General features: G+C 53.2%; 8 protein-coding genes across 8 annotated transcripts; 3 read left to right on the plus strand and 5 right to left on the minus strand.

Annotated features, from left to right (window-relative positions):
* The first annotated feature begins 1651 nt into the window (after positions 1–1651).
* Positions 1652–2465, plus strand: K452DRAFT_284529 (uncharacterized protein). Its single transcript, XM_033539954.1, has one exon. It carries the CDS (start codon positions 2058–2060, stop codon positions 2373–2375), a length of 318 nt encoding a protein of 105 aa, XP_033400853.1. The 5' UTR covers positions 1652–2057; the 3' UTR covers positions 2376–2465.
* Positions 2466–2517: 52 nt separating this feature from the next.
* K452DRAFT_284531 (uncharacterized protein) lies at positions 2518–5020 on the minus strand. The gene is made up of 4 exons (XM_033539955.1): positions 4749–5020; positions 4544–4685; positions 3774–4432; positions 2518–3714 (listed from the first exon to the last, which is right to left on the minus strand). The coding sequence occupies exons 1-4, from the start codon at positions 4812–4814 to the stop codon at positions 2851–2853; spliced, it is 1731 nt and encodes a 576-aa protein (XP_033400854.1). The 5' UTR covers positions 4815–5020; the 3' UTR covers positions 2518–2850.
* Positions 5021–5106: 86 nt separating this feature from the next.
* Positions 5107–8446, minus strand: K452DRAFT_316250 (uncharacterized protein). Its single transcript, XM_033543948.1, has 3 exons — positions 8340–8446; positions 6463–8289; positions 5107–6413 (listed from the first exon to the last, which is right to left on the minus strand). Exons 1-3 carry the CDS (start codon positions 8439–8441, stop codon positions 5226–5228), a joined length of 3117 nt encoding a protein of 1038 aa, XP_033400855.1. The 5' UTR covers positions 8442–8446; the 3' UTR covers positions 5107–5225.
* A 182-nt stretch (positions 8447–8628) lies between these two features.
* Positions 8629–13354, plus strand: K452DRAFT_356452 (uncharacterized protein). Its single transcript, XM_033546048.1, has 4 exons — positions 8629–9162; positions 9218–12872; positions 12928–13032; positions 13087–13354. The coding sequence occupies exons 1-4, from the start codon at positions 8697–8699 to the stop codon at positions 13217–13219; spliced, it is 4359 nt and encodes a 1452-aa protein (XP_033400856.1). The 5' UTR covers positions 8629–8696; the 3' UTR covers positions 13220–13354.
* Positions 13355–14921: 1567 nt separating this feature from the next.
* Positions 14922–15636, minus strand: K452DRAFT_295686 (uncharacterized protein; the record flags this gene model as incomplete). Its single annotated transcript, XM_033541845.1, has 2 exons — positions 14922–15343; positions 15408–15636. The coding sequence occupies 2 exons, from the start codon at positions 15634–15636 to the stop codon at positions 14922–14924; spliced, it is 651 nt and encodes a 216-aa protein (XP_033400857.1).
* A 3282-nt stretch (positions 15637–18918) lies between these two features.
* On the plus strand, positions 18919–19504 carry K452DRAFT_135164 (uncharacterized protein). Its single transcript, XM_033535330.1, has one exon. The coding sequence runs from the start codon at positions 18955–18957 to the stop codon at positions 19294–19296; it is 342 nt and encodes a 113-aa protein (XP_033400858.1). The 5' UTR covers positions 18919–18954; the 3' UTR covers positions 19297–19504.
* Positions 19505–19825: 321 nt separating this feature from the next.
* Positions 19826–21220, minus strand: K452DRAFT_221461 (uncharacterized protein; the record flags this gene model as incomplete). The annotated part of the gene is made up of 4 exons (XM_033536519.1): positions 19826–20503; positions 20567–20675; positions 20742–21061; positions 21149–21220. The coding sequence occupies 4 exons, from the start codon at positions 21218–21220 to the stop codon at positions 19826–19828; spliced, it is 1179 nt and encodes a 392-aa protein (XP_033400859.1).
* A 404-nt stretch (positions 21221–21624) lies between these two features.
* Positions 21625–24110, minus strand: K452DRAFT_244834 (uncharacterized protein). Its single transcript, XM_033537959.1, has 3 exons — positions 23866–24110; positions 23293–23594; positions 21625–23237 (listed from the first exon to the last, which is right to left on the minus strand). Exons 1-3 carry the CDS (start codon positions 23916–23918, stop codon positions 21928–21930), a joined length of 1665 nt encoding a protein of 554 aa, XP_033400860.1. The 5' UTR covers positions 23919–24110; the 3' UTR covers positions 21625–21927.
* Between the last annotated feature and the right edge of the window lie 20 nt (positions 24111–24130).

Raw genomic sequence — 24130 nt, forward strand, 5'->3', positions numbered from 1 at the left:
TCAAGACAGTACCGGTGCTAACTGCAGATTCACGCTCGCACAGTCCCATCTACATAGCTCATCGAAGAGCTCGTATGTAACCGTAATCGCAATCTTCTCCCGCAGGCGTCTTCGGTTCGTTGTGCGCATAGATGCTTACAACCTAGGTATGTTATATTGTGTAGTTCGAGTGCAGTTTTCTGTGCTCTTCCTTTTAGGACAGTGTACATATGTGTTGTTTACGGCCGATTGCTTTAGACGGGGTCGTGGTGGCGTGGTGGCGTGGTGTCGTTTGCATTGTGGACGGGAAAATTATACACAAAGTGTTTTCGAGAATTGGATATAGAAATGGGAAAAGAAAGGGGAACGGTTATGCTTCGTGCTGCTGTGTCATACCTGCAATCGCTGATTGTTTTCGGTGAACTATAAATATCTCTTCTGCACATGTTTCTCTCGATATTCATGAATCGTGACGGTAGCTTGGCTCATTGGTTCCAAGTGGGTGGCCCTTTACAGTGACGTGCCCTAAGTATTCATGCCACCCCTGTTTTACACCAAAACTTGCCTTACGCAGTGAGCAATTTCACAACCAAGGAGCTTATAAAAATACTTGAAACTTATATAAGTTAGAGAAAATTGCATGCCCTAAATTATTATAAGATTTCTTATAAAAAGGTAATTTAGAAAAAGAAGATTTTTAGGTATAAAGTAGAGGTAAGTAAGAATTTGGCGGTTTTCCATACAAATTCGCCGAATTTTAATAGTACTAGATTTTATACTAAAATTTCTTAAAATTAGAGACTTAATAAATAATTCTAAACTAGTAGAGTAATAGTTTAACCAATTTTCTACTAACCTAGAAAATTTTAAAGAGATATAGTAAGGTTAGGTAGCTATAAAATACGTGCGAAGAGGACGAGTTTTAGTATAAAATAGGGGTAGTATAAATACTTAGGGCCTAGTAACGTCCGTTACCGTAAAGCAAGATTAGCTATAAAGCGAGATAGTAATACGTATACGGAGTAGAATAAGAGACCTAGTTAAGATATATAGAAGCTCTATATACTCTAAGACCTTTTTACCTATACCGGGGACTCGGGATAGGAGCTAGGCAAGGAGTACTCTATAGGGACTACTTAACTTATCCCTTATCTCGCTATACGGTAGATCTCGGTTTATAGTAATAGACGTCGCGTTATATCGCGATATCTTTAGTCGTTAAGGTAAGTTCGGGCTTATAGCTAGATAAGGAGTACTCTATAGGGACTGTTTGTATCGTCCTCTGTCTCGCTAGACGGTAGATCTCAGTTCACGGTGACGGACGTTACTGTATCTGTTATTACTAGCAAAAATCTCTCTACAGAATCTTTTCAGAACTCAGTAAACCAGCCAGCTCGTCCCACAATCTATCTAAACAAATCCACCCCAAAGGACTACCAGAGCTCATACATCAAAGACCCAGCCGGCCACCATATCAACTCAGCGCCACAGTCCCCACCACGTCCGCAGCCCAGACAACCAACGCGGCCCCGCTGCCTCGGGAACAAAAAACGACACGGCCAAAGCCCTGTAAAAAAGCCCTCGCCTTGTCATGCATGCGCACCTCTCCGGGATCAAAGTTCAAGACCTGCAGGCCGTGCATGTCAGTGGCACGAGACAGGGAAACATATACGTCTGGCCCTTTTCGAACTCACGGCTTACATAGGTGCGCCTTCACACAATACGCCCTCCCTCTTCACTACCACCATACTTAACTAAGCAACTAAACAACCCTGTATATGCACACAAGCTATATACCTCGCGAGAGGTAGCATTCCCTTGGTGCATACACACATATACATACATACACACACATATATATATCCTATCAAATCCAGCTAGCAAGCCTACACCAACCAAACCCACCCACAAACCCAAACAAACGCAAAAAAGCCCCAGCCCAAGCCGTGCCGTGCCAAATCCCGCATTAAGCGCATGCAATGCAGCATGCACGCACGCACGTAAGAGCTGAAAGACGAAAGAAGGAAAGAAGTTAAGAAAGGAAACGTAAGGCAAGGCAAAGAAAAGAAAAAGGCAATATGTATAAAGAACCTCACACACACTCTCTCTCATCCTCAGCAGTGCTAGCAGCAGCAAACGCAGCGCGAAACCCCCACGCTAACAACGACAACGAAACCTCTCCATCGGACGGACGGGTAAACAGACAGACAAACAGACAGAGACAGACAGACTTACTCGGCGCCGCCCACCAGCACGACCCTACTGCGACAATGACGACGGCAACGACGACGATAACATCAACAAGCCAAGTTAAGCAAAGCAAACAAGACAAGACAAGACAAGAGAACAAGAAAAAGGAAAAAGGAAACCCCCCCATTCCCATTTCCATTCCATAAGCTTCCATCTTCCAAGAATCATATCCATATCCATACCTATCCACCCTCTCGAGCACCGCTGCCGTTACTGCTCCTACTGCTCCCACTACTACTGCTACAACGACAACAACAACAACAACAACAACAACTTAGAATAGTCAATAGACCTGCCCGCGCGCGCTCACGCGCTCCACAATGCCGCTTCGCTCACTAGGTATGTATGCCTTGCCTTGCTCCGGGACGCTTTGTTTCTTTCTTTCTTTTTTCTTCTGATGATTCTGATTCTGATTCAGATCGCACTAGTACAACTGCTGCTGCAACGACGACGAAGGTGGTGACGACGGTGGCTTCAATGCGTGCGTGGGTGGTTCGTGATGTTGCTGGTAGGTAGTAGGCAGTGATGCAGGCAGGCATAACGAGATCAGCTAACTGAGTCCACAAACTTGCAAGCAAGCAAGCAGCAAGCAAGCAAACCACCCGCCAAACAAACAACCTCTTACGCCGTCCCATTCGTCGTGGGCGCCGCCCCCTCCGCCGGCGCCGCCAGAATCGAGTACTGCCCGCCCGCATCCGCAAAACACAGCTTCTTCTCGCGCACGGCCGTGTTATCAATGAGCGTGGCGACCTCGATGTCGTCGTCGGTGCCCTGGCCCGTCTGGTAGTTTGCGCTGAAGCCCCACGAGTACGCCCGGCCCTCGCGCGTAATCGCTATCGTGTGGTCGAAGCCGCAGCACGCGTACACGGCGTCGATGCCCGGCACCGCCGTCGGCACCTTCAGGATGCGCGCCCGCCCGTGCTCGTCGCGCTTGACTTGCTCCTCCGGCAGCGCCTTCAGCGTCTCCATCGGTATCCCCATCTGGAATCCGTCCAGCCGGCCCCACACCAGGCATTCGCCGCCTTCCGTCACGCCCACCGAGTGGTGCCCTCCGCCGTACAGCATCTTCATGTTCTTGCCCGCCAGGTTCTCTACCTTGGCCGGCTTGAGAATCACCGCGTCGTCCTCGCCCGCGTGCTCCGGGATGCCCGTCTCGCCGAAGTTGTTCAGGCCCCATGCCCACACGTTGCCCTTCTTGTCCATGGCGAACGAGTGGTACGAGCCGCACGCAATCTGCGTAATCTGTCTCCGGGGAAGACCAAACTCGCGGGGGACGAGACCCTCGATCTTGGTGCGCTCGACGACGCGGCGGCCAAGCTGGTTCTGCTGACCGCTGCCCCAGGCAAAGACGTTACCGCTTGCGTCTAGGGCGAGGATGTGGTTGGCGCCGGCAGCAATGTGCCTGATTTTCTTCAGCTCCGGGATGAGCACGGGAGTCTTTTGGACAACACTAGTCTTGCTAAATCCAAAAATTCCCTCGTTGCTCTAGAAATCATGTGAAATTAGTGTGTTTTCTGGGGACCACTGCATTGATGATCACTTACCCTGAAAGTTCCCCATCCGTAGACGAGACCGTCATCGGTCAAAGCAAACGAAGCACTGTCCGCCGCAGCAACCTCAACAAACTTGGTGCCCTCGGGGAAAGCATCCTCAGGGATGGCGGTGGGCGTGGCCTCACGGGGGTTCATGCCCGTGTCATCGCCAGAGTCTGAGCTGTCATCACTCTTGTTGTCGTCAATGTCCACTAGACCGCCTTCCCATGCAGTGTCCCTGCCCAGCGAACCCTGGTCGTTGACGCCCCACGTCAGGAGCTTGTTGTCGTGGGTCAGGGCGATGACGTGCATGCCACCAGCAGCGATCCGCACAACGCCGACGCTATCGGCAGGAAGAAGCGGGTTAAGGCGCGGACGCTTGACGTCGATTGCGTTCTTTGCGGTCCCGAGACCGAGCTCGCCGGAGCTGCCCTCACCGAAAACGTAAATGTGCATGCGCTGCGTCGGCACGACGTTCTTTTCATCGTCCTTGAGAAGCGCCGAAGCCCTGACCTTTTTCGCGACAGGCGCCTCAGGCTCAGATGAAGCCTTGCGCTTGTTGGACTTGGCCATGGTGGTTTTGGACTTGGTGCTGCTCTTGCTCGCTTTGGATGTTTGCGACTCTTGAGACTCGGCGGGAGGAGGAGACGCGGACTCGGCTTTTTTATCCGCTGGCACGCGCAAGTCAGCCATGATCAATGTTAGATCGAATTGATCATTGGGTTAATCCGGTGTGATGATTGGCGCAATGCGCACAACAAAATATGAAATGCGACGCTCACCCTTTGCTGCCTTGGCGGGAGCCTTCACCTTCTCATCGGCTTGAGGCTTTGCAGGCCGACCGCGCTTGGCAGGCTCCTTTTTGGGCGCGGCTTCCTTGGCTCCATTCGTGGCGGCCTTTTTGGCTGGGGCCTTTCCTGTAGCCTTGGTGGCAGTCTGTGTTATCTTGGTGGTCGTTGTCGTGGTCTTTCTGGTGATTCGCTTTACCTTGGTCGCAGGGGCGTCGGCGGCCTTCCTGGAGGGGAGAGCTGCAGCGGCGCGCTTGGGAGGCATTATTGTAGAGGGTTGCGACAGATTTGATGAACCGATGAGGTTGTGATGGAGGTGACCGCGGCCGAGTAAGCTGCAGGGGTGAGAGGTGGAGTGAGGCTGAGGTGTCGAGGGCGCAAGGAGAAGTCGCCAGGAGCGGCGCAAGCTATGGTTCAATGGGGCAGTGGGCGCAGTGCGGTCGAGGGAAGGGTGCAGACAATGGACGGGCGACAAAGGGCACGAAAAGTCACAGCTCTGTTGTGTGTCGGCGGGTGATGTGATGCGACCCGCCGCGCTGACTCGCGTTCTGCAGTTACCGACATTCCGAAGCAATGACAACACCCGCTCCTCTTCACCGCGCGAAATCCACCACGTCCACACAGTATATACTCCAAGGCCCCCCGACAGTCCGAGCAATACAACACCCGCTCCCCTTCACCGCGCGCTCCGAAGGAAACCCACCACGCCCACACAGTATGCTCCAAGTCCCCCCAGCCGCTGCTTCTCCCGTCCCGCCTCTTCCCGCCATTCCTTCAGTGCCTCCACCACCTCCGCATCGCCCGTCGCCGCCTCACCGTGCAACCGCAAAAACACCGACATCCACGCCTGCACCAGCTCGTACTCGCGCTTCTGCCGCAACCGCGCCGTCAGCGCCTCGATGAACGTCACGAACTCGGGCGCGTCGAGCGATCGGATCGCTAGGTCGGCCGCACTAGGCGGGAGCGACGCAAGATGCGCCAGCACCGTGTCGCCATCGCCCGTTTGCGCCGCGTTGGCAAGATGCCTGCTAAATTCTGACTGGTGAGCACCCGAATTTGAGATCCGTGAGAGTGCGCTTGCTTGCGCAGCACCGTCTTCTGCTTTCTTGACCGCGGCCGGGTTGGCGGCCGGGTTGGGCGCGCCGTTTTGTAAGCTTGGCAGGAAAAAGGGCGCCTTCTCTGGCGCTTTTGGTGCCTCCTTTGGCTTGTTGCGCTCGCGGATGAGGTCAAGATGAAGCAGGTTTTGCCATCTCGACTTAGGCACCAGACTCAGCGTAGTGATAGACTCGCTGAGTTGGTCAATGGAAGGCACACCGCTGTCTGCGATAGCGTCTTCCTGCTCTTCTTCCTCATCAGCGTATGCCGCCTCCACAATGCCTTCTCCACCCTCCCCTGATGCAGTGGGGGCGTCCATCTCCACAATATCCTTGTCAGTGATATGCCTCGTAGGCACGTGCGTAAAGAGGGTCTTGTTCGTCCAGATGTGTACTCCAACAGTGTCTTCCTGAGCGATAGCTAGATATTCGCCTGTAGCCGAGAAAGACAACGCTTTACAGGGGCTTCGCAACTTCACTCCGTCAATTAGGTGGCCAGTCGGGATATCCCAGACACGGACACATGAGTCGCCAGAAGAGGCAACGATCCAGCGTCCATCATTAGAAAAGATCAGGTCGTTAACTTGGCCTTGGCATCCAAACAGCTCACGAACGAGCTTCTTTGTCTCGATGTCAATGACACGGATGGAGGAATCGGAGCAACTGAGAGCAATGAGATCGCTGGGCCTGTGGTAGCGAATGCCGGTTATTGTCACCATGGGGTGCCAGTCAATCTCATGTAAAAGCAGACCACTGGTAAAATCCCAAAACTGTAGTGTCGTTAGTAGAGAACAACCAAATGAGACAAACGTTTCTTACCTTGACCTTGCCATCGTCACCACAGCTGATGACGGTCCGGTTAAGATTGTCCACAACCAAACCAGTTACGGCCTTGGTGTGCTTGCCTTGACCCCTTGCGAACTTTTTAGGCTTGCCATCCAAGCCGTCCATCTCGGCATCCTCAGCCTGCTGGAGCTGAAGTTGTTTTGCTTGTTTGGGAGTAAGGCGCGCCGGAAACCTTTGACGATGGATACCAGATTGCAAGTTAAACATGTCGATCCCACCTCCCTCGGATCCAATCAGTGCAAACGTGCCACAAGGAGAAATGGCGACACTGGTAACAGGCGTAGCATCGCCTGTATCGAAAGCCCATCGTCCCGCCTTCTTCTTGCCCCAAAACCATGTTCTGGCAGTCTTACTGTCATCATGGCCCGTGACTACACTTTCCCAGCCGGTCAATCCGGTAGAGTCGCTACCTGAGGCTCCTTTTGCTTTGGTGGGGTTGTTCCAGACAGCAGAAACGCCGGGAACCGCGCCCATACCGCCATCTCGGTTCAAGGAGCATGCCATACAGGTGATCTTGGGTGCCCTGAGGTCCTCGATCGACAGACTGCTATCGATAGACGCAAGTCCATTGCTGAGGATGCCCATCTTCTTGGCCTTCTTGCGGATGTTGCCTTGACTGAGCTCAGAACTCTGACCGTCCCGGCGCAAGCTCCATCCCCACAACGTACGGTCGCGACTGGCACTAAGGAGCCATTTTCCGCCAGCGTCGGCTCCGTCAGCGTCTGAAGGCAGGAATTCTAGGCTGGATACCGGTGCAGAATGGCCGCTCCTGGAATGCAAAATGCGCGGAATGGGAGAGAATGGCGTTTGGTCGAAAATCCAGGTCTTCAAAGAGTTGTCGAGTCCACTGGTAACAATGATAGCTTGTCCAGCAAGGAACTCCACCTTGCTGATGCCACCAGAGATACCTCCATCGGCGGGCGACGGGGGGTTGTGAGCGCCGCGGAGAACACCCATTTTTCGACCACCTCCGTTCAGGTCCCAGAATACCACGTCGCCAGTGTCCCTGCAAGCTGTCGCCATGATGCCGTCCTTCTGACCATCCTCTCCAGCGCCAAGGCCGTCGGAACGGAAAGAAATTGAGGTGACGGGAGACTTTTTCGCAGAGCCGGTGTTCAAGCTAAGAATTTCCTTATCCGCGCGGATATCATGAATTACCACAGGACCGTTACCGTAGGCGATTGCGACCAAAGACAAAGCGGGCGTTGGCTCCAAGGCTGTCACGGGTCCATATTCCGCTGCCGCGGGAAAGATGGTGTACAGCAGCTTCCCGGTGTTTATGTTCCAGATCTCGACACTCCCGTCTTGTCTTCCCGCAAGGATCTTGTTCAGGTAAGTGGGCATGTTGCAAATGCCACCAGTCAGCAAGCTGCCTGCACCGCCCAACCGCGGAGCCGTAAGGGTGGTGTAATGCTCCAATGTAGCAGATTTCCAGATCTCGATCCTCGTGGAGCCACAACCAACGATCCACGCGCCAAACACCGTGATCTGCTTGATATTTTCGTCGCATCCGCGCGGGAGCTCAAGCTCATCCACCTTTTTGCCGCGCTTAAACACCCACACACCCCTGGTAGCCTTGCGCCCTTCGCCGCCCCATGCAGCCAGAATACGGTCCTTCCATGAAGAGGTAGCGGTAATGGTCTCGGGAGTTTGGGGCCTCGTGATGAAAACGAGGTTCAGGCCTCGGCGCAGGTCATAGGTCTGGAGGCTCCGTCCGACCGATGTCGTGATTTGAAAGGTCGTCTTGCCGAGGGGCACGCTCGTAAAAGGCACGTCGGTGGGAGAAATTAAGCCTACCGTCTGCAAAAGTTAGCTTCCATTGGAGCAGTTGCAAAAGCGCGGCGTCGTACGCGAAAAGGCGCAAATAATCGGGACTTTGCACTGCGCGTCTGATCGGCGCGGGCGGCATCGCGCCTCTGTCGCTTGACCACGGGCCCGTCAGTCGCAGCCATGTTGGATTCGCGTGTGTCGTACTTGTCGAGAGGGTCGCGCGGGCAAGTCGGCGGTGGAAATTTCTTGATCAGATAAGATGGATCGACGCAGGGATGGACGAGCGGACGCCAGGACGCTAACGTCATGCCGGGGGAAAGGCGCTAAGGCACGCAGGCCATCAGGCGTTGAGCGTTCGATGCCAGAGCAAAAAACCTTCCCAAGCAGCCACAGTGCCACAGCTGCGCCCCGATATTAGCCGCCCATCATCCATATACATGGATTCCCAGGCGCGCTCGCCCAGTGCCGAGGGCACGCGCCCGCGTCGCGAGTCTCATTCGCTCTCCGGAGCCTCGTCGCCCTCTGCGAATCGCAAGGCTCGTACCGCAGACCCAGGAACCAGCATCGGAGATGTCGAGAGGGCCAGCCTCTCCATGCCCCCGCCTACGACTAGGCCGAGTCCCTACCAACCTCCGGACCGCAGGCCGTCCAAGGCATCCGAAACGAGTTCTTTGGCCGCCTCTGGCGTCCTCGACTATCCCGAGGTGCACCACCTGCAGTCCACCTCTGCCATAGACGATGCGGCCGAGAGTACAACGACCGAGAGCGTCCGCGGAAACGCAGACAAGGAATCGAATAGGATGTCGTTCTCTTCACTTTATTCCTTGGGTTCGCAAATCTATAATAGTGCTCGGGTTTCAGCGACAAGTGGGCCCAGTTCTCTCACCGGGTCTGAACCAGATAGTACGCTCTGGAATCTGTGAAACGAGAAAGATGGAATCGCTAACTTCTTTGTTAGTCCGATCGATGGATCACTCTGCTCCACCTGGTATGACCACCACCGCAACTTCGTCAATCTCAGTCACGACTTCCAGTCAACATAACCAAGGCCCTACAACTTCACAACTGCTGTCGCCAAAAGAGCTAACTAACCCAGGCTCTCCCACTACAGCAGGTTTTGGCACGACGACGCCTCAAACTAGGCAATCCCGGAGTCGGACGACAAACCAGAGACGAATCAGCCACCACGGCACTGTAAGCAGCGGAAGCCCAGCGAGCGAGAGGAGCATGGTCGGTACGAGAGGAGACGCGGAGCCCAAGAAAGCCCCCATCGGTATCATCGGCGTGTGCGCCCTTGATACAAAGGCGCGAAGCAAGCCGAGCAGAAATATCCTCAACCGTCTTATCGCCAACCAGGAATTTGAGGTTATCATCTTCGGAGACAAAGTTATCCTAGACGAAGAGGTTGAGAACTGGCCGGTTTGCGATTTTCTCATCTCGTTTTTCTCCGACGGATTCCCCTTGGAGAAAGCCATAGCTTATGCTCGCTTGCGGAAGCCTTTCTGCGTCAATGACCTTCCCATGCAAATGGTCCTTTGGGACCGCCGCATCTGCCTCCGGATTCTGGACAAGCTGAACGTGCCTACCCCAAAGAGGGTTGAAGTTAACCGCGACGGCGGTCCTACTCTCCCTTCTGTTGATCTTGCTCAGTTGATGTATGAAAAGACTGGTGTTAAGCTGGAAGGCCGAGAAGACGGCACCGGTGGTGGCGTTACTCCGCCCGAGAAAATAGAAATACTCGATGACGGCGATACCATCTGTGTGGACGGCGTCAAGCTCACAAAGCCTTTCGTGGAAAAGCCCGTAAGCGGAGAAGACCATAACATTCATATCTATTTCCCCAACTCTAGTGGCGGTGGCGGCCGTAGACTTTTCAGAAAGATCAACAACAAAAGCTCCGAGCATGATGAGACCTTGGACGTTCCAAGGAGCATCACAGAACCCGAGAGCAGCTACATCTACGAGCAATTTTTGCGGGTTGACAATGCTGAAGACGTCAAGGCCTACACTGTTGGCCCGGATTTCTGTCATGCAGAGACCCGGAAATCTCCAGTCGTTGATGGTGTTGTCAAGCGTAACCCGAACGGTAAAGAGATCAGATACGTCACGGGTCTGAGCAAAGAGGAGTCCGCCATGGCAGCTAGGATTGCCGAAGGTTTCGGACAGCGCGTGTGCGGATTTGACCTCCTCCGCACGGGCGACAAAAGCTATGTTATTGATGTCAACGGATGGAGCTTTGTCAAGGACAATAACGATTACTACGACAAGTGTGCTACCATTCTCAAGCAGATGTTCATCCGGGAGAAACAGCGTCATGACGGAACTCAACAGACTCAACAGCCCCAACAGGCCTCTGGAGAGCTCAATGAGCAAGGACTTCCGGATAGGTCCTCTAACCGTAAAAGCACCCTTTCCGCCCACAGGTCCGGGCTAAAGTCAATTTTGAAGTCGCCTAGTATGTCAAGGATAGCAAACCATATGCATCACGGACAGTCCCCTCATCGCAGCCTTCACGGTACTAACTCACCAGATCTTTCGACCCACACGACCCCCATAACCTCGCCGCCCAACATGGACCAGGGCACCCACTCGCCTGCTCCCAGTGCGCCCGACCCGCTTCCACCGCCCGCCGTCCCGGATCCTGCAATCCCTGTCAAACCTACCGCCGATGAACAAAGCCCAGCAGCTGTCCCACCTCCAGCATCTAAGGCTCAATGGAAACTGAAGGGGATGGTTTCCGTTATTCGTCATGCAGACAGGACTCCAAAGCAGAAGATAAAGTACAGCTTCCATACTAAACCCTTCGTTGACCTCCTGAAAGGACATCAAGAAGAGGTTCTTCTCATCGGAGAACCTGCTCTTCAAAGTGTTGCCGACGCCGTTGACAAGGCCATGGAAGAAGGCGAGGAAGATCCTGATAAGCTCATGAGCTTGAGGAATGCGCTGAACAAACGTGCTGGATGGCCAGGGACCAAAATCCAAATTAAGCCGATGTTCCGCAAACGGACTAAAGACGAGCTCCCTCCCGATTTTTTGGTTGATCTTCCTTCCGAGAACGAAGCTGAGAAGCATCCTGACGGACTTCCGAGTGAAGACGAAGCGCCCAAAGACCCGGTCAGATTAAAGGAATGGAGAGAAAAGAGGAGCAACTCTCTTAATGGAATGACGCTCTCACGCATCGCCGCGGCAGAGAAGAACCTGATCCTTGACAAGCTTCAACTTATTATCAAGTGGGGCGGTGAGCCTACGCACTCCGCTCGTTATCAGGCACGAGACTTGGGAGAAAACCTGAGGAACGATATGCTTCTGATGAACCGACACGCTTTGGACGACGTCCACGTCTTTAGCAGTTCTGAGCGTCGGTCGACGACCAGTGCACAAATATTCGCGACTACTTTCTTGAACCAAGAACTGCCACCAGACTTCATAAGCGTCCGCAAGGATCTGCTTGACGATTCAAACGCTGCCAAAGATGAGATGGACAGGGTCAAGAAGAAGCTGAAGATTCTCTTGCGCCAAGGAAACAAGGCTCCTCCGCAATTTGCATGGCCTGACAATATGCCAGAGCCTTTCATAGTTGTGCGCAAGGTTGTGGAGCTGATGAAGTTCCACCGTAAGGTTATGCGCCACAACTTTACCAAGTTGAAGTCTGGCGCAGCCTCTTCGTTGATCAATGCCGCCAAAGCTGGTACGGAAGGTACATCCAACGGAAATGGCTCACTTCCTCAGCCTCAGGTAATCGACTCAATCCAGTCCCGCTGGTGCAGTGGTGAAGATCCCGAGCTTTTCAGAGAGCGATGGGAGAAGCTTTTCAAGGAATTTTGCGATGAAGAAAAAGTCGATCCCAGCAAGATTTCTGAACTCTACGACACCATGAAGTTCGATGCACTTCATAACCGTCAGTTCCTGGAATGGTTGTTCACGCCCGATGACAGCCTGCTAGAGGAAGAGATGTTTGAGGAGAGTTTCGCCAAAGAGTCTGCACCGGGCAGTGCCTCCACGACTCAACCTCCTACCCCGTCCGAGTCGAAGCATGAATCGAATGGCAGTATTTCGCATCGCATGAGCTTCAGAAGAAAATCGGAAGCCGTTCCAATGGCACTCAAAGCGAAGGAGGTGGCTCAGCAGTCATACTTCAATCTTTTTGAAGGTGTTAGTACTGGCGCTGGACCTTCAAAGGCCAAAACCGATGCTCGTCTTGGAAAACTTCGTGAGCTTTACAAGCTGTGCAAGGTTCTCTTCGACTACATCGGCCCGCAAGAATATGGTATCACTGATGCGGAGAAGTTGGAGATCGGGTTGTTGACATCTCTGCCATTGCTGAAGGAGATTGTCCAAGATTTGGAAGAAATGCAGGCCTCGGACGATGCGAAGGCCTTCTTCTACTTCACCAAGGAGTCCCATATATACACCCTACTCAACTGCATCCTCGAAGGTGGCATTCAGACTAAGATCAAGCGCAACGCTATTCCGGAACTGGACTATCTCTCTCAAATCTGCTTCGAGTTGTTCGAGTCGCAGAACGCTACCTCGGAAGACGAGCCTGAATCTTTCAACTACAGCATCCGCATCAGTCTTTCTCCGGGTTGTCACACTTTTGATCCGCTTGATGTGTAAGTTTATTATTGTTGTTTACGACGCTGGAAACAAGTGCACTGACAAATATAGCCAACTCGACTCCAAACACTGTATCGGTATCGCACAGCGCCGCTCACTTACATCGCATCACGACTGGATGACGGTCATTAAAACTCTACGGGCAAAATTCCACACGTGAGCCATCTCGCAACATCGCCACCAAAGTGCACAGCTGATTCAGTTATTCAGTGTAAAACTTCCCAAATCATTCATCGCCATCAACCTTTCCGAGAAGGTTCCGCAAGCTTTTGGCAACCCCATCCCGATTGAAGAAGAAAGCAAAGACTCCGACAACACTGACGCACAGCCAATGGAGGACTAAACGGCACGTAACATTCTTTTTACGTACATGCATAAGGCAGCTTGGGCTAGCCGTGTTGGGTATCGCAGGATCATAAACACATCGTTATTTCAAGTGTATGCGGCAAAGCAATGACATGCATTCACTACAAACGACAGCCGTGTTTTTCTGTGTGATTTTACCCGTGATTAGCGATGTGGAGTCAGTAACGTCCGTCGCCCTCAAGTAAGACTCACCGTCTTGCGAGATGGTGATCCTTGACGGAGGGGAAGAAGAAATCCAACTAGGTATGTATAGTATGTACGTGCTCTAAGGCCCTCCCACCCATTCTCAAAACTCAAAACAACAGAGTATCTAAAGGAAAACGCCCAGAGCTTGCCGCCCAAAAGAAAACAACATATGAAGAAAATCGCCCAGAACGTCCTGTGAAGAACATCCAAAAGAAAACGGTCTAAGTAACAAGAATGCCCAAAGAGTCAACAGTCAGAAACATAAGGAAAAAGTAAGAACCCCCGAAAAGAACGTCAAAACTAAAGGAAATGCAGAATCCTCCGCTCAACGCCAGACAAAGCAAATCCACCGTGTTCCTGAAACGTGATCGAAATAGATACAACGCAAAGGATACAAGAAAAGGAAGTGCAAGCCCCAAAAAAACGACCTAAAAGAGACAACACAAAGAGTGTAGGTACAGAATCCTCCGCGCAACGCCAAACAAAGCTTTTCAACTAGTTCCGCCACCGCCATCCAGCACAAATCAAAAAGAAGAGTCTAAGATACAACGGGAAGAGGATACAAGCAAAGGAAAAGCTAAGTCCCAAAAAAACGACCGAATAACAAACACAAATTACGTACAGAGAAATGAGGAAAGGGGGTTCCAACAAAGGAAAACAGGTAAAGAACGACAACATACAAAGGGAATACAGGTAAAGAACGACAGCTTACAAAGGGAATATGGCAAAGAACGACAGCATGCAAAAGAAATACAGACAAAGAACGGCAATATACAAAGGAAAACAGGTAACGAACGACAGAGTACAAAGGAAATACAGGTAAGGAAGGACAACATACAAAAGAAATACAGATGGGGAATGAACGAAGAGAGCAAGAACAAGAACAAGAGAAACAACAACAAAAGAGAGACAATAAACAAAGGAGACCGATCCAGCACACCGCCATCAAACTCATAGCACCGGGAAGCTGCGCATTCAAAATCCGGAATCCAGAAATCCAGGAATCCAGGAGAATACACAGCAACAAAATCCACCGCCAACCAACCAACACTCAGAAACGCCGACAACCAAAAACCAAGAAGCAAAAAGCAAATGCCAAAACGCCGAAGTAACAATGGGCCTGCAACCCGAAAGCGTACAACCACCAAGGTCTTTTTTTGCCACCACAATACACCATTTTGAAATGTTTTTGTTGGACAGAGTCCTTTGAAAAAAGAAGAGAAAACAGAAAAACAAGAACAACAAGAAGAAAGAGCAAGGCTAAACAACAAGCAAAAAGCAAGAAAACAAAGCAGCAAAACTAAACAACAGGTGAAAGCAAGAAAGCAAAAACGCCAGCAACACCAAACAGTAAAAGCAAGAAAGCAAAAACCAAACAGCAGAAAACTAGAATACACAAAGGGGCCTGGAACCCGAGAACGTACAACCACCAAGGTCTTTTTTTGCCACCACAATAATACCATTTTAAAAATTTTTTGTGATTACTTTTTTTTTCAGAATCCAGAAATCCAGAATCCAGAATCCAGGGACCGGCAGTTCGCAGGGTCCAGGGTGATGGAAGGCCGCTCCAGTGGGGTTCCATCGGGGTCGAAATAATGTGACCAGCGGTTTGCAGGGTCCGGGGAAGGCCGCTCCAGTGGGGTTCCGCCGAGGTCGAAATGATAAGGACCGGCGGTTTGCAGGGTCCGGGATGATGGAAGGTCGCTCCAGTGGGATTCCATCAGGGTCGAGAGGAAGAAGAGAAGATTGCCAGGATGCCAGGGTGCCAGGGTGCCAGGGATCAAAGCGAAGGTCTCCAGAAAGTTGTAATGGATCCGGGAATCCGTGGGATAAATGAGAGTGGTCGCCGCCAGGCCAGGAACCAGAAAATCAACGACGTTCGCCACGCGAAGTTGGGTGAGACAAATGAATGAACCTCCGGGAAGAGTTGGGGAGAGCCGGGATCCGGGAACGAGGGAGGGGGCGCGGCGTGCCAGCACGTGGGGGGTGGAAGGAGGGACGCCCAAAAGGAGTGGAGGCGTCGAAGTAGCGGGTCCACCGGCGGGAGTTGATGATGATCGACGGTGTGAACCAGTCGAAATGAGTGTCGTCGCCAGCGGCGGAAGGAGTGGACGCCTTTTTAAGGCAAGACTTCAAAGGAGTGGCGGCAGCAGGCTTTTTGAGGGCCGGCTTGGTGGTGGTCGTCTTGGTGGTGGTGGCGGCGCGCATGGTGGTGGTGGTGGTGGTGGTGGTCGTGGTCGTCGCGACGGAAGTGATGTTGGTGATGGTGGTCGTCGTCGCGGTGGGAGGCGTAGTGAGCTTGGTGGTAGCCGTGATGTTGATTGAAATGTTGATTGATTGAATTGACGGCTACGGGTTGAATGCTGGAAGCTCACTGTGAAGAAGAAAAGAAGCTGAGATGGGCGGGGGGCAGGCCTCAATTTATACACGAGGATTCAGCTTGTTGTTGCACCTGTGAGTCCTCCAAAGCACTACACAACAGAGCACGCCTTCGATCGTACCGCTGGAAAGGAGGGGATAGAGTGGACATGATGTTTTGTGGACGGGGTGGTTGCTGGAACTCCTTCGGTGGACCCCCAATTGAGAACCACAACTCCCACTGGAACGCGAGCATAGGCCGCAACACTGACTTCATCACTCGGAGAGCACCGTCACTGAGCATTTGGCCTGGGAGATATGTCCCGTAGCCTTTCGGAAGAGAGTAGAGAGCTCAGTGAGTAAGTGTCTTCGAATCCTATACTAAAACAGCTCACTGAGAGAACCTCCCCCTCCTATATCAATCGCCTCAGGGGATTGGGCAAGAATTAGTCTGCTTCAGCTTCTGTATGAGGCTCCACATCTTTCTCCGTTTCGAGAACGACCGCAGGCGGATAATGATGTCGAGATGCTCTTCGCCATGGTAACGGGGAGGGCTGGAGCAAAGTCGTCACGAAGGCAGAGGCATCATATGGCAATTGGGGCTCCGCATTGGAGACGACCACAGGCGGACAATCATGCCGAATTGCTCTTCACCATAGCAACGGGGAGCAAAGCCATGGCGGAAGCAGAGATACCAATGGGCAGCGGAAGCACGACATTGAGGGCGAGCAGTCCCGTGCGAGATTTTCGCGACCCAGAGTGTTGTTGCTATAGATACAGCAACTTCAACTTTGGCTTGGGGTTGCTTGTAATTATGCAGAGCGAAATCGTCACCAGATGTAGAGGTATCGTCGGGTAAAGGATGCACAGCACCGAGGGTGGGCGGTCCCGTGTAGAGAGTTCCTCGGCCCGCAGTGTTGTTGCTATAGATACGGCAACCCAACTCTGGTTTTAGCTTGCTTACGAAGCTCGGAGCCGACCAAATTGAAAGCACGCAATTGGTAGTATTGCGGTTCGCCGGGCGGCCTCCTTTTTGAATTGTCGTTGCTATAGATACAGCGGCTTTGATGGCGGTTGCGCTTTGTCCATGCGCTTTGGAGCTGTAACGCGTGAAAGTACGGCATTGGCATCCGAAAAGTATCATGGGGAGTCGTATGGTTGGCTTCTGGTTTTGGGTTGTTATGGTTCTGCTCCAAGAACTCCAACACCGGTTCGGCAGCGACGGGATAAACTACGGCAGGATCTGCCCCAAGAAATCGTTGCCATGGGCGCGTAGCTAGCCATAGCAACAGAACCTTTGCCATTGTGATGTCATGAAGTGCAATGCGGATGCCTTTGCTTGTGAAGATGCGTGTGAGGCGTGCAAGGCAGCAAGGCAGCAAGGCAGCAAGGCAGCCGGACAGCCCCCAGCCCTCAGATAGCCGATACGAGATGGCTGGATAGGTATGTAGTGCGAGATACTGAAGAGGATGATGCGGCTTGTTGATGGGTCAATGGTAGAATTCGTTGGAGGTTTCGCTGTTTGACAAGGCTCTCATGTCGAGATGGATCAGAAGCCAATGCGCGGCGGACCTGACAAGCTTCAGGAAAGCCATCTTCGTGAAGATTCGAAGTCGAAACTTCGCGGTAATTCAAGTTCAAGTAGTGAGTAGCTGTATGTGAGAATGTGTTGGTTGTGTTGTGTGACGGGTGGGCGTTCCATCTTGGAAGGACTTCAGCATTGCGGGCGCAAACGTCCTTCAAAGAAGAAACAAGCTGCAGATCGGATTATATCCTACTAATCGGAATCTGTACAGTTGTAGAAGTGACTGGGAAGCTCTTTCCTAAGTAACTGTAAGACGCGACTATCCGTTCCGTTATCCTCTTTTCGCGACAACATCCCATTGGCAACAACAACACAGCCCAACCCCACCCAAAGCTTGCGAACCTGAAAGAAATAAAGATGCTGCAGCTCACAGCATTTGAATTTTACTAACAAAGACTGCCAGTTCGCGTTACTGCTTCAGTGTTTTGACCGAGGCGTTACGCCGGCAGCGACGCTCACACCCACGACCCGCTATTCAAATACAACACAATTGCTCAATCCGATCGAATACGATCCCTAGATCCATCGCAATGGCCGTTCATTTGAGCACTGCACTTGTGGCTTCGACAAACACCGAACGCGCTTTCCCGGTTGCCGCCAACCTCGACACGGGCCTTGAGCCGTCCTTCAAGAGATGAAACAACCTTCCGATCGCACAATAGAGTACATAACAGCAGCGAAAAAGAGTATTGAGATTGAAAAATGGCATTGCTCGAAGACCTCAAAGAGTTGGCACAGGATAGGGAACAAGGTACGCAGGAAGTCAATGCCATGTTAAGACGACATGAAACGATGAACATATAAGGATCTAAGAAAGAGCGAGAAGGCTTCGGAAGTGCCCAGTCATGGAAGGCTTCGCACGGTCGGATGAGTAGGCATCGTTACAATATTCACGCCCTTGAGAACCACCACATCGACCCACGAACGCAGGCCTCGAATCTACATGTGAAGTGATCTGTAGGGAGCGATCCAAACTACTGGCATGATAATAAAGGTATGTTGACGGTATCCATTAACATTTGAATTTGGGGCGACATGATGCATCCTCGCCTCGACGGAGAGCCACTCACCGTGGGGACACGAACAACACCATATGCCCCCGTATCCACAGCCAACAACCAGCGAAACAACCGCCATGAGGAGCGCACGCGGGCCGTACATGAAGGCAAGATTAATCAGCCCCTTGCCTATATATTCGCAGCTCTACAACCCATTCTCTCTCTCTCTCCAGTCGCTGTCAACTTCATGTTGACAAAGACACCCGTTCCGTTTTTCGGGTTCACCTCGCATGCGGGTATGCCAACTCCTCCAACCTCCTCAACCCACTCTTCAGATACAAACCACAGCAAGCGAACCGCGGCGTGAAGGCTCCCCAATACTGACAACCATCATCTCACAGCGATGCAGTAGAGCAGCATCATCCCTCGCCGACATAACCCATCAGCAACGACAATCTACACTCACCACAACCACCACCACCACGCCTCACAACCAGGCTTATCTCTCTATGAGATGTGTTATGACATGTACAAGACAAAGAACATAAAGTGCGCACCCCCAAAGGGGTCCTGGGATCCTGGGGAATGCTCCAGTGCAACCTTCAGTCAAAAGACTGCAAAATCATTAAAGAAGAAGAAGAGAGCACACCCACCCGCACGCCTTATATACGCGCGTCCACAGCCCACGACAGCACACCACGCCATCCTATGCCATGTCGTCGCACCCAACCTGCCATGGCATGGCATGGCGTGGCGTGGTGTGGCGCATGCACTAAGTCACGCACGTGCACGCCGGTGGCTTGTCCCCTGGTACTCAACACCACGTCTGACTCTGGCACCCATCATGGCCTAAAGTTGCACTGGCATCCTCGGTCCGGCCCGGTCACATGGCGTCTTCGATTGCGATCCAGCTACCTACCTACCTAGCTATGTGTTGCAAATAGGTGAGCAAGCAAGCAAGTGCACATGTCAAAAACGAACAAAATTGAAGACTCTGCAGGCGCCGCCAAGCAAGGCGAATAACTATATAGTATACGTAGGTATATAATCCGATACCCCCAAAAGCATCATCATACATGAAAAGAGAGAGAAGAGCTATCAAGCTACGAAGCCATGAAGCCAAGCCAAGCCAAGCCCAAACCAAACCAAAGCGAAAAAGAAGAGAAAGCCAAAACTAAAAAAAAGATAATAGAGAGGGCAAACCAACATGCTGTAAAAAAGTAAACTAAAAAAGGGGCGGCCCGAGGCCGAGGTTCAAGTTCGTTTCGCTCTATCGTCATTACCTACTTCTCTAACAAAGCCACCCGAGCTCTCTGTGTACGCGCAGGCTCATAGTGCATCCATGACCACCGTAAATGATCATCTCGCGCACTCTTCATCACTCTCACATACGCACGCTCTCTCTTTCTCTCTCAATCTCTCCCCTTCATTCACCGTGTTTCTCTCCCCCACATGCTCATGCCGACGCCTTGGCCGTATGCACCTTCTCCGCGTCAAACTTCCACACTCCATTCGTCTTGTCCGAGTCGATGGCCTCGGCGACGCGCGGCGCCAGCGTGCTGAAGACGGGGTAGTCCTCGGTGCGGGCGAAGTAGCGGCGCACCCACTCGCGGCCCTCTTCCTTCTCCACGCGGCGCATCTCGCGCTGCTCGTTCTCAATCGCAGACTTCTCGCGCGACGTCGAGTCCATGTCGCCCTTCTGGATCGCCGCCGCCACCTTCGACCACGCCTTGCGCGACTCCATGTTGTCCTGCTCCTCCAGCGGCGCCACGTACAGCGGCGTCGTCTTCGACGTCTTCGCGTCGTACGTGTCCACCACCGTCACGTCCTTGGCCTTGCCCTTCTTCACTTGCCAGGTGTCGGTCCACTGCCCGTCGATCGTGTAGATCGAGTCCTTCTCCGTCTTGTCGTGCGGGTACAGCGACGCCGTGAAGCTGTTCTTCTTGCCCGAGATCCAGCCCTTGCCGCTGTAGTCAATCTTCGCCGTGTAGCCCGACGAAGACGTAATGTACGAAGAGCGCTCCAGCTCAACGTACGGAGAGCCCGTGATGAGGCCCTCAATGTGCAGGGCCGGCAGCGTGATGAGATAGTCCTCGTTGTATTCATCGATGTGGAGAACGGCATGGCCGATTTGCTGTAGCCGAGGTCAGTGCGGCTCTTGACGCGGCGGTGAGAGCATGCCGGCAGAAAGACTAACCTTGACGTTTATAGTGCGCGAGAAGGAGGCCTTCTGCGCATTGTAGCCGGTCAAGCGGACACCGTGCTTATCGTTCCAGATCGAATAGGCCGTGACGGGCGGGTGGTGGCTGCGCGACAGAAGAAAGGGCAAATTAGCGCGGATGTCCTAGTCGGTCAGGCGGAGGGATACGTACCTGACCTGCTCACTGATGAGCTGGGTCGTGCCGGCCTCGTCCTCCCACTTGCCCAGGAACAGCTCGCCCAGGAACGGGTTCAGGGGCTTCTTCTCGGAACCGAGCTTCTCGCTGCGGCTGGCATACTGCTGCTTGAGCGTGCTCAGGAACCACTTGAGGACGAGGAGGGCGCGCTCGGCGGGGTCGCTGGACGAGGCGGGCGCGACGAACAGGGAGGGGTGCTCGGCCCAGTAAGACGAGAACTCGACCAGCGACGTGGTGCTGAGGATAAAGGGAGGCGCAGTCAGCGAGGACAAATCGCCGTTGAAGGAGGCGATAGACTGCATGCATGGTCAGCGAAAGCCCGGGGGGCGCGCGTGTCGTGGCAGGCGCCAACAGGGCGGCGACGAGCGGCAGTGGCGACGTACCTTGAGGAACGAGGTCCACGAGCTGCGAGACTGGGCGGGCACGGCGGCGCCTTCTACTTCCTTGCCGGACATGGTTGGTGAAATGTGGAAAGGGGAAGGGGAAGAGTGTGAGAGCGAGTGCAGCGAAAGAAAGGTGTTGGGGCTATTAGAGAGGCAGAGTGGGATGTTGATGGTGTTGAAATGGTCCCACGGTGCCCAGCGTGGCTTAGCACAACGTCATGCCCAAAACTCGCCTTTGCCTTCTGCCCGCCGAGTCCCTCACTGCACATCACCGCCACCCCTGCCGCCCTGCCCCTCCGTGGACCGAGCTGCGCTGAAAATCGCCCTTGTGCTGCCCGCGAAACCTCCGGCCGGCGGCCACGTAGCACCATCATCGACCGAACTTCGCGCTTTCACATTGACTAACGTCCGTCACCGTCACCGTGAAGCAAAATTCACCGTCTTGCGAGATGGTGATGCTTGTACGGAGTAGGAGAAGAGACCTGGTTAAGATATATAGAATCTATATGTGCTCTAAGACCTTTTCACACATACCCGGGACTTGGGCTAAGAGTTAGAGAATGATACAAGCAGTCCCTACAGAACGCTCCTTGCCTGTCTCGCTACACGGTGAATCTCGGTTTACCATTAGTAGTAGTCACCGTCGCCTCGCCTGTACTTCTGGAGCAGCCAATTCACTTTTTATTATCATGTCCTGCTTGCCTAGCGCTGCACTAGTAAAGCCATGTGTAGTATATAATCCTTCATCACTCGTCAAATCTCCTCCGCCCGCGACGCGCTTAGGTCTTGACCGTAGGCTTGCTGCGGCCCGTGAACTCCTGCAGCTTGAGCAGACCCGTCGCCAGGTCGACGTTGTCCTTGAGGTACTCCTGCGTGTCCATCGTGTACTTGCTGGCGTCCGACTCGTGCTTCTCGACGTACAGACGGATCGTGGCGCCGCTGCTGCCGGTACCGGACAGACGAACCACAATGCGGCTGCCGTCGTCGAACTTGACGTAGATACCCTGGTTCTTGCTGACGCTGCCGTCCAGATCCGTGTACGAGAAGTCGTCGGCCTCAACGACCTTGCGGCCCTTGATGGTCGAGCCGACAAACTCGGACTTCTTGGTGGTGATGAGTTCCTGCATGTGCGCCGTCATCTTGTTGGCGCCCTCGGTCTCGCAACCCTCGTAGTCGTAACGGGTGAAGAAGGTGCGGCCGTACGTCTTCCAGAAGTCCTCCTGGATGGACTTGATGCTGGGAGTGGTGCCAGTCTTCTGGCCGACGCCGGCGATGATGTTCAACCAGGCAACAATGGCCCAGAGACCGTCCTTCTCACGGATGTGGTTGGAGCCAGTACCGAAAGACTCCTCACCGCAGATGTTCATCTTGTTGGCATCGAAGAGACCGCAGAAGAACTTCCAGCCGGTGGGCACCTCGTAGGACTGAACACCCTTGGCCTTGGCGACAAGGTCGATGGCACCGGAAGTGGGCATGGAACGGGCGAGACCGTAGATGCCCTGCTTCTTGAAGTAGGGGATCAGGTCAGCGTGGTGAGCGATGATGGCCAAGCTGTCACCAGGGGAGACGAAGCTGTTGGCACCGTAGATCATGTTACGGTCACCATCACCGTCGGAGGCAGCACCGAAGTGGATACCGTTCTTGTCGACAACATCAACAAGGCTCTTGGCGTAGACAAGGTTGGGGTCGGGGTGGTGGCCACCAAAGTCGGGCTTGGGCACGCAGTTCTGGGTGCTGCCCTTCTGGCCGAGCTCCTTCTCAAAAATGTCCACGGCGTAAGAGCCGGTGACACCGCTGAGACCATCAAACAGAATCTTGAAGTCGGAGTGCTCCTTGAGGAACGACTTGATCAGGTCAAAGTCGAAGATCTCCTTCAGCATGGTAACGTAGTCCTGGGTCGAGTGGATGATCTCAACCTCAAGAGGGCCGTAGGTCTTGGAACCAATCGTGGCCAGGTCGACATCGGGAATGTCCGAGATCTTGTAGGAGGTGAGGGCCTTGGAGGTCTCGAACATCTTGTTGGTGACGCCCTCGGGCGCAGGGGCACCGTTGGCAAGGTTGTACTTGATACCGAAGTCCTCCTCGGGTCCTATTACAGTTAGCCTTCTAGGCTACTCGCTCATTTTTTCTCAGACGCTACGTACCACCAGGGTTGTGGGAAGCCGTCAGAAGGATACCGCCAGTGGCCTTGCGTATCCTGATGACATTGCTGGCAGCGGGGGTGCTGAGAATGCCGTTCTGGCCAATGATGAGCTTCTTGACGCCGTATGCCGCACCGATCTTAGCGATCAGCTGCGTAACCTCCGGGTTGTAGTATCTGCCATCACCACCGATAACGAGGGTGCTGCCCTCGGCGCCCTCGGGGATGGAGAGGAGGATGGAGGCAACGAAGGCCTCGGAGTAGTGCTCCTGCTGGAAGACCTTGACCTTCTTACGAAGACCAGAACTGTAGGACCCAGCCAGTTAGCTACTGCTCTTGAAAGAATCGGAAAGGGGTGGGAATTGATGCCAGCATGGTGTTGCCGCCACGGACAGGGGGTTATGGTGTATGCTTGGCTGCAGAAGGTCTGGACGCGTTGAAGAGCGGGATGAAGCTTCAGCAGCCAAAGGAGAGCAGCCTCTAGGAGCGACAAAGCAATTGAGGAGACGGGTGAACCCCTCAGTCGCATACAGCTGGCAAACAACAAGGGGAGGAAAGAGAGTGCGGGGAAACTCACGTTCCAGGCTTCTGGTCTTGGAAGGGCTTGAGGGAAACAGTCTTAGCGCTCATGATTGCTTTTTTGCGAGGATGAGGAACGAAAGAGAAGGGAGAAATGGATTGAAGCGACAAGAGGGGACGGGAGAAGTTTAGGGGAGCAGGAGATCGCGGAAGGTCATGGTGGGGTTGCCGCAGGTGTCCTGTGCGGTGACGCAATGAGCGTAGCTTCTCAACTCTCTGGTCGAAGCGCCACGAAGCTTCGTTGATCACCCCGCGGAAGCCTT

This window comes from Aplosporella prunicola (assembly GCF_010093885.1).
Source record: "Aplosporella prunicola CBS 121167 unplaced genomic scaffold K452scaffold_5, whole genome shotgun sequence".
Lineage (NCBI taxonomy): Eukaryota > Fungi > Ascomycota > Dothideomycetes > Botryosphaeriales > Aplosporellaceae > Aplosporella > Aplosporella prunicola.

Coding starts and splice junctions, on each gene's coding strand:
- K452DRAFT_284529 (XM_033539954.1), top strand. CDS start 2,058: ATGTATAAAGAACCTCACACACACTCTCTCTCATCCTCAGCAGTGCTA.
- K452DRAFT_284531 (XM_033539955.1), bottom strand. CDS start 4,814: ATGCCTCCCAAGCGCGCCGCTGCAGCTCTCCCCTCCAGGAAGGCCGCC. Junction 4,686..4,748: donor CCGACGCCCCTGCGACCAAG/GTAAAGCGAATC, acceptor ACTGCCACCAAG/GCTACAGGAAAGGCCCCAGC. Junction 3,715..3,773: donor ACGGATGGGGAACTTTCAGG/GTAAGTGATCAT, acceptor CATGATTTCTAG/AGCAACGAGGGAATTTTTGG.
- K452DRAFT_316250 (XM_033543948.1), bottom strand. CDS start 8,441: ATGGCTGCGACTGACGGGCCCGTGGTCAAGCGACAGAGGCGCGATGCC. Junction 8,290..8,339: donor GATTATTTGCGCCTTTTCGC/GTACGACGCCGC, acceptor TAACTTTTGCAG/ACGGTAGGCTTAATTTCTCC. Junction 6,414..6,462: donor GTGACGATGGCAAGGTCAAG/GTAAGAAACGTT, acceptor ACGACACTACAG/TTTTGGGATTTTACCAGTGG.
- K452DRAFT_356452 (XM_033546048.1), top strand. CDS start 8,697: ATGGATTCCCAGGCGCGCTCGCCCAGTGCCGAGGGCACGCGCCCGCGT. Junction 12,873..12,927: donor ACTTTTGATCCGCTTGATGT/GTAAGTTTATTA, acceptor TGACAAATATAG/CCAACTCGACTCCAAACACT. Junction 13,033..13,086: donor CTACGGGCAAAATTCCACAC/GTGAGCCATCTC, acceptor TCAGTTATTCAG/TGTAAAACTTCCCAAATCAT.
- K452DRAFT_135164 (XM_033535330.1), top strand. CDS start 18,955: ATGCTCCAGTGCAACCTTCAGTCAAAAGACTGCAAAATCATTAAAGAA.
- K452DRAFT_244834 (XM_033537959.1), bottom strand. CDS start 23,918: ATGAGCGCTAAGACTGTTTCCCTCAAGCCCTTCCAAGACCAGAAGCCT. Junction 23,595..23,865: donor CAAGACCAGAAGCCTGGAAC/GTGAGTTTCCCC, acceptor TGGGTCCTACAG/TTCTGGTCTTCGTAAGAAGG. Junction 23,238..23,292: donor GGCTTCCCACAACCCTGGTG/GTACGTAGCGTC, acceptor TAACTGTAATAG/GACCCGAGGAGGACTTCGGT.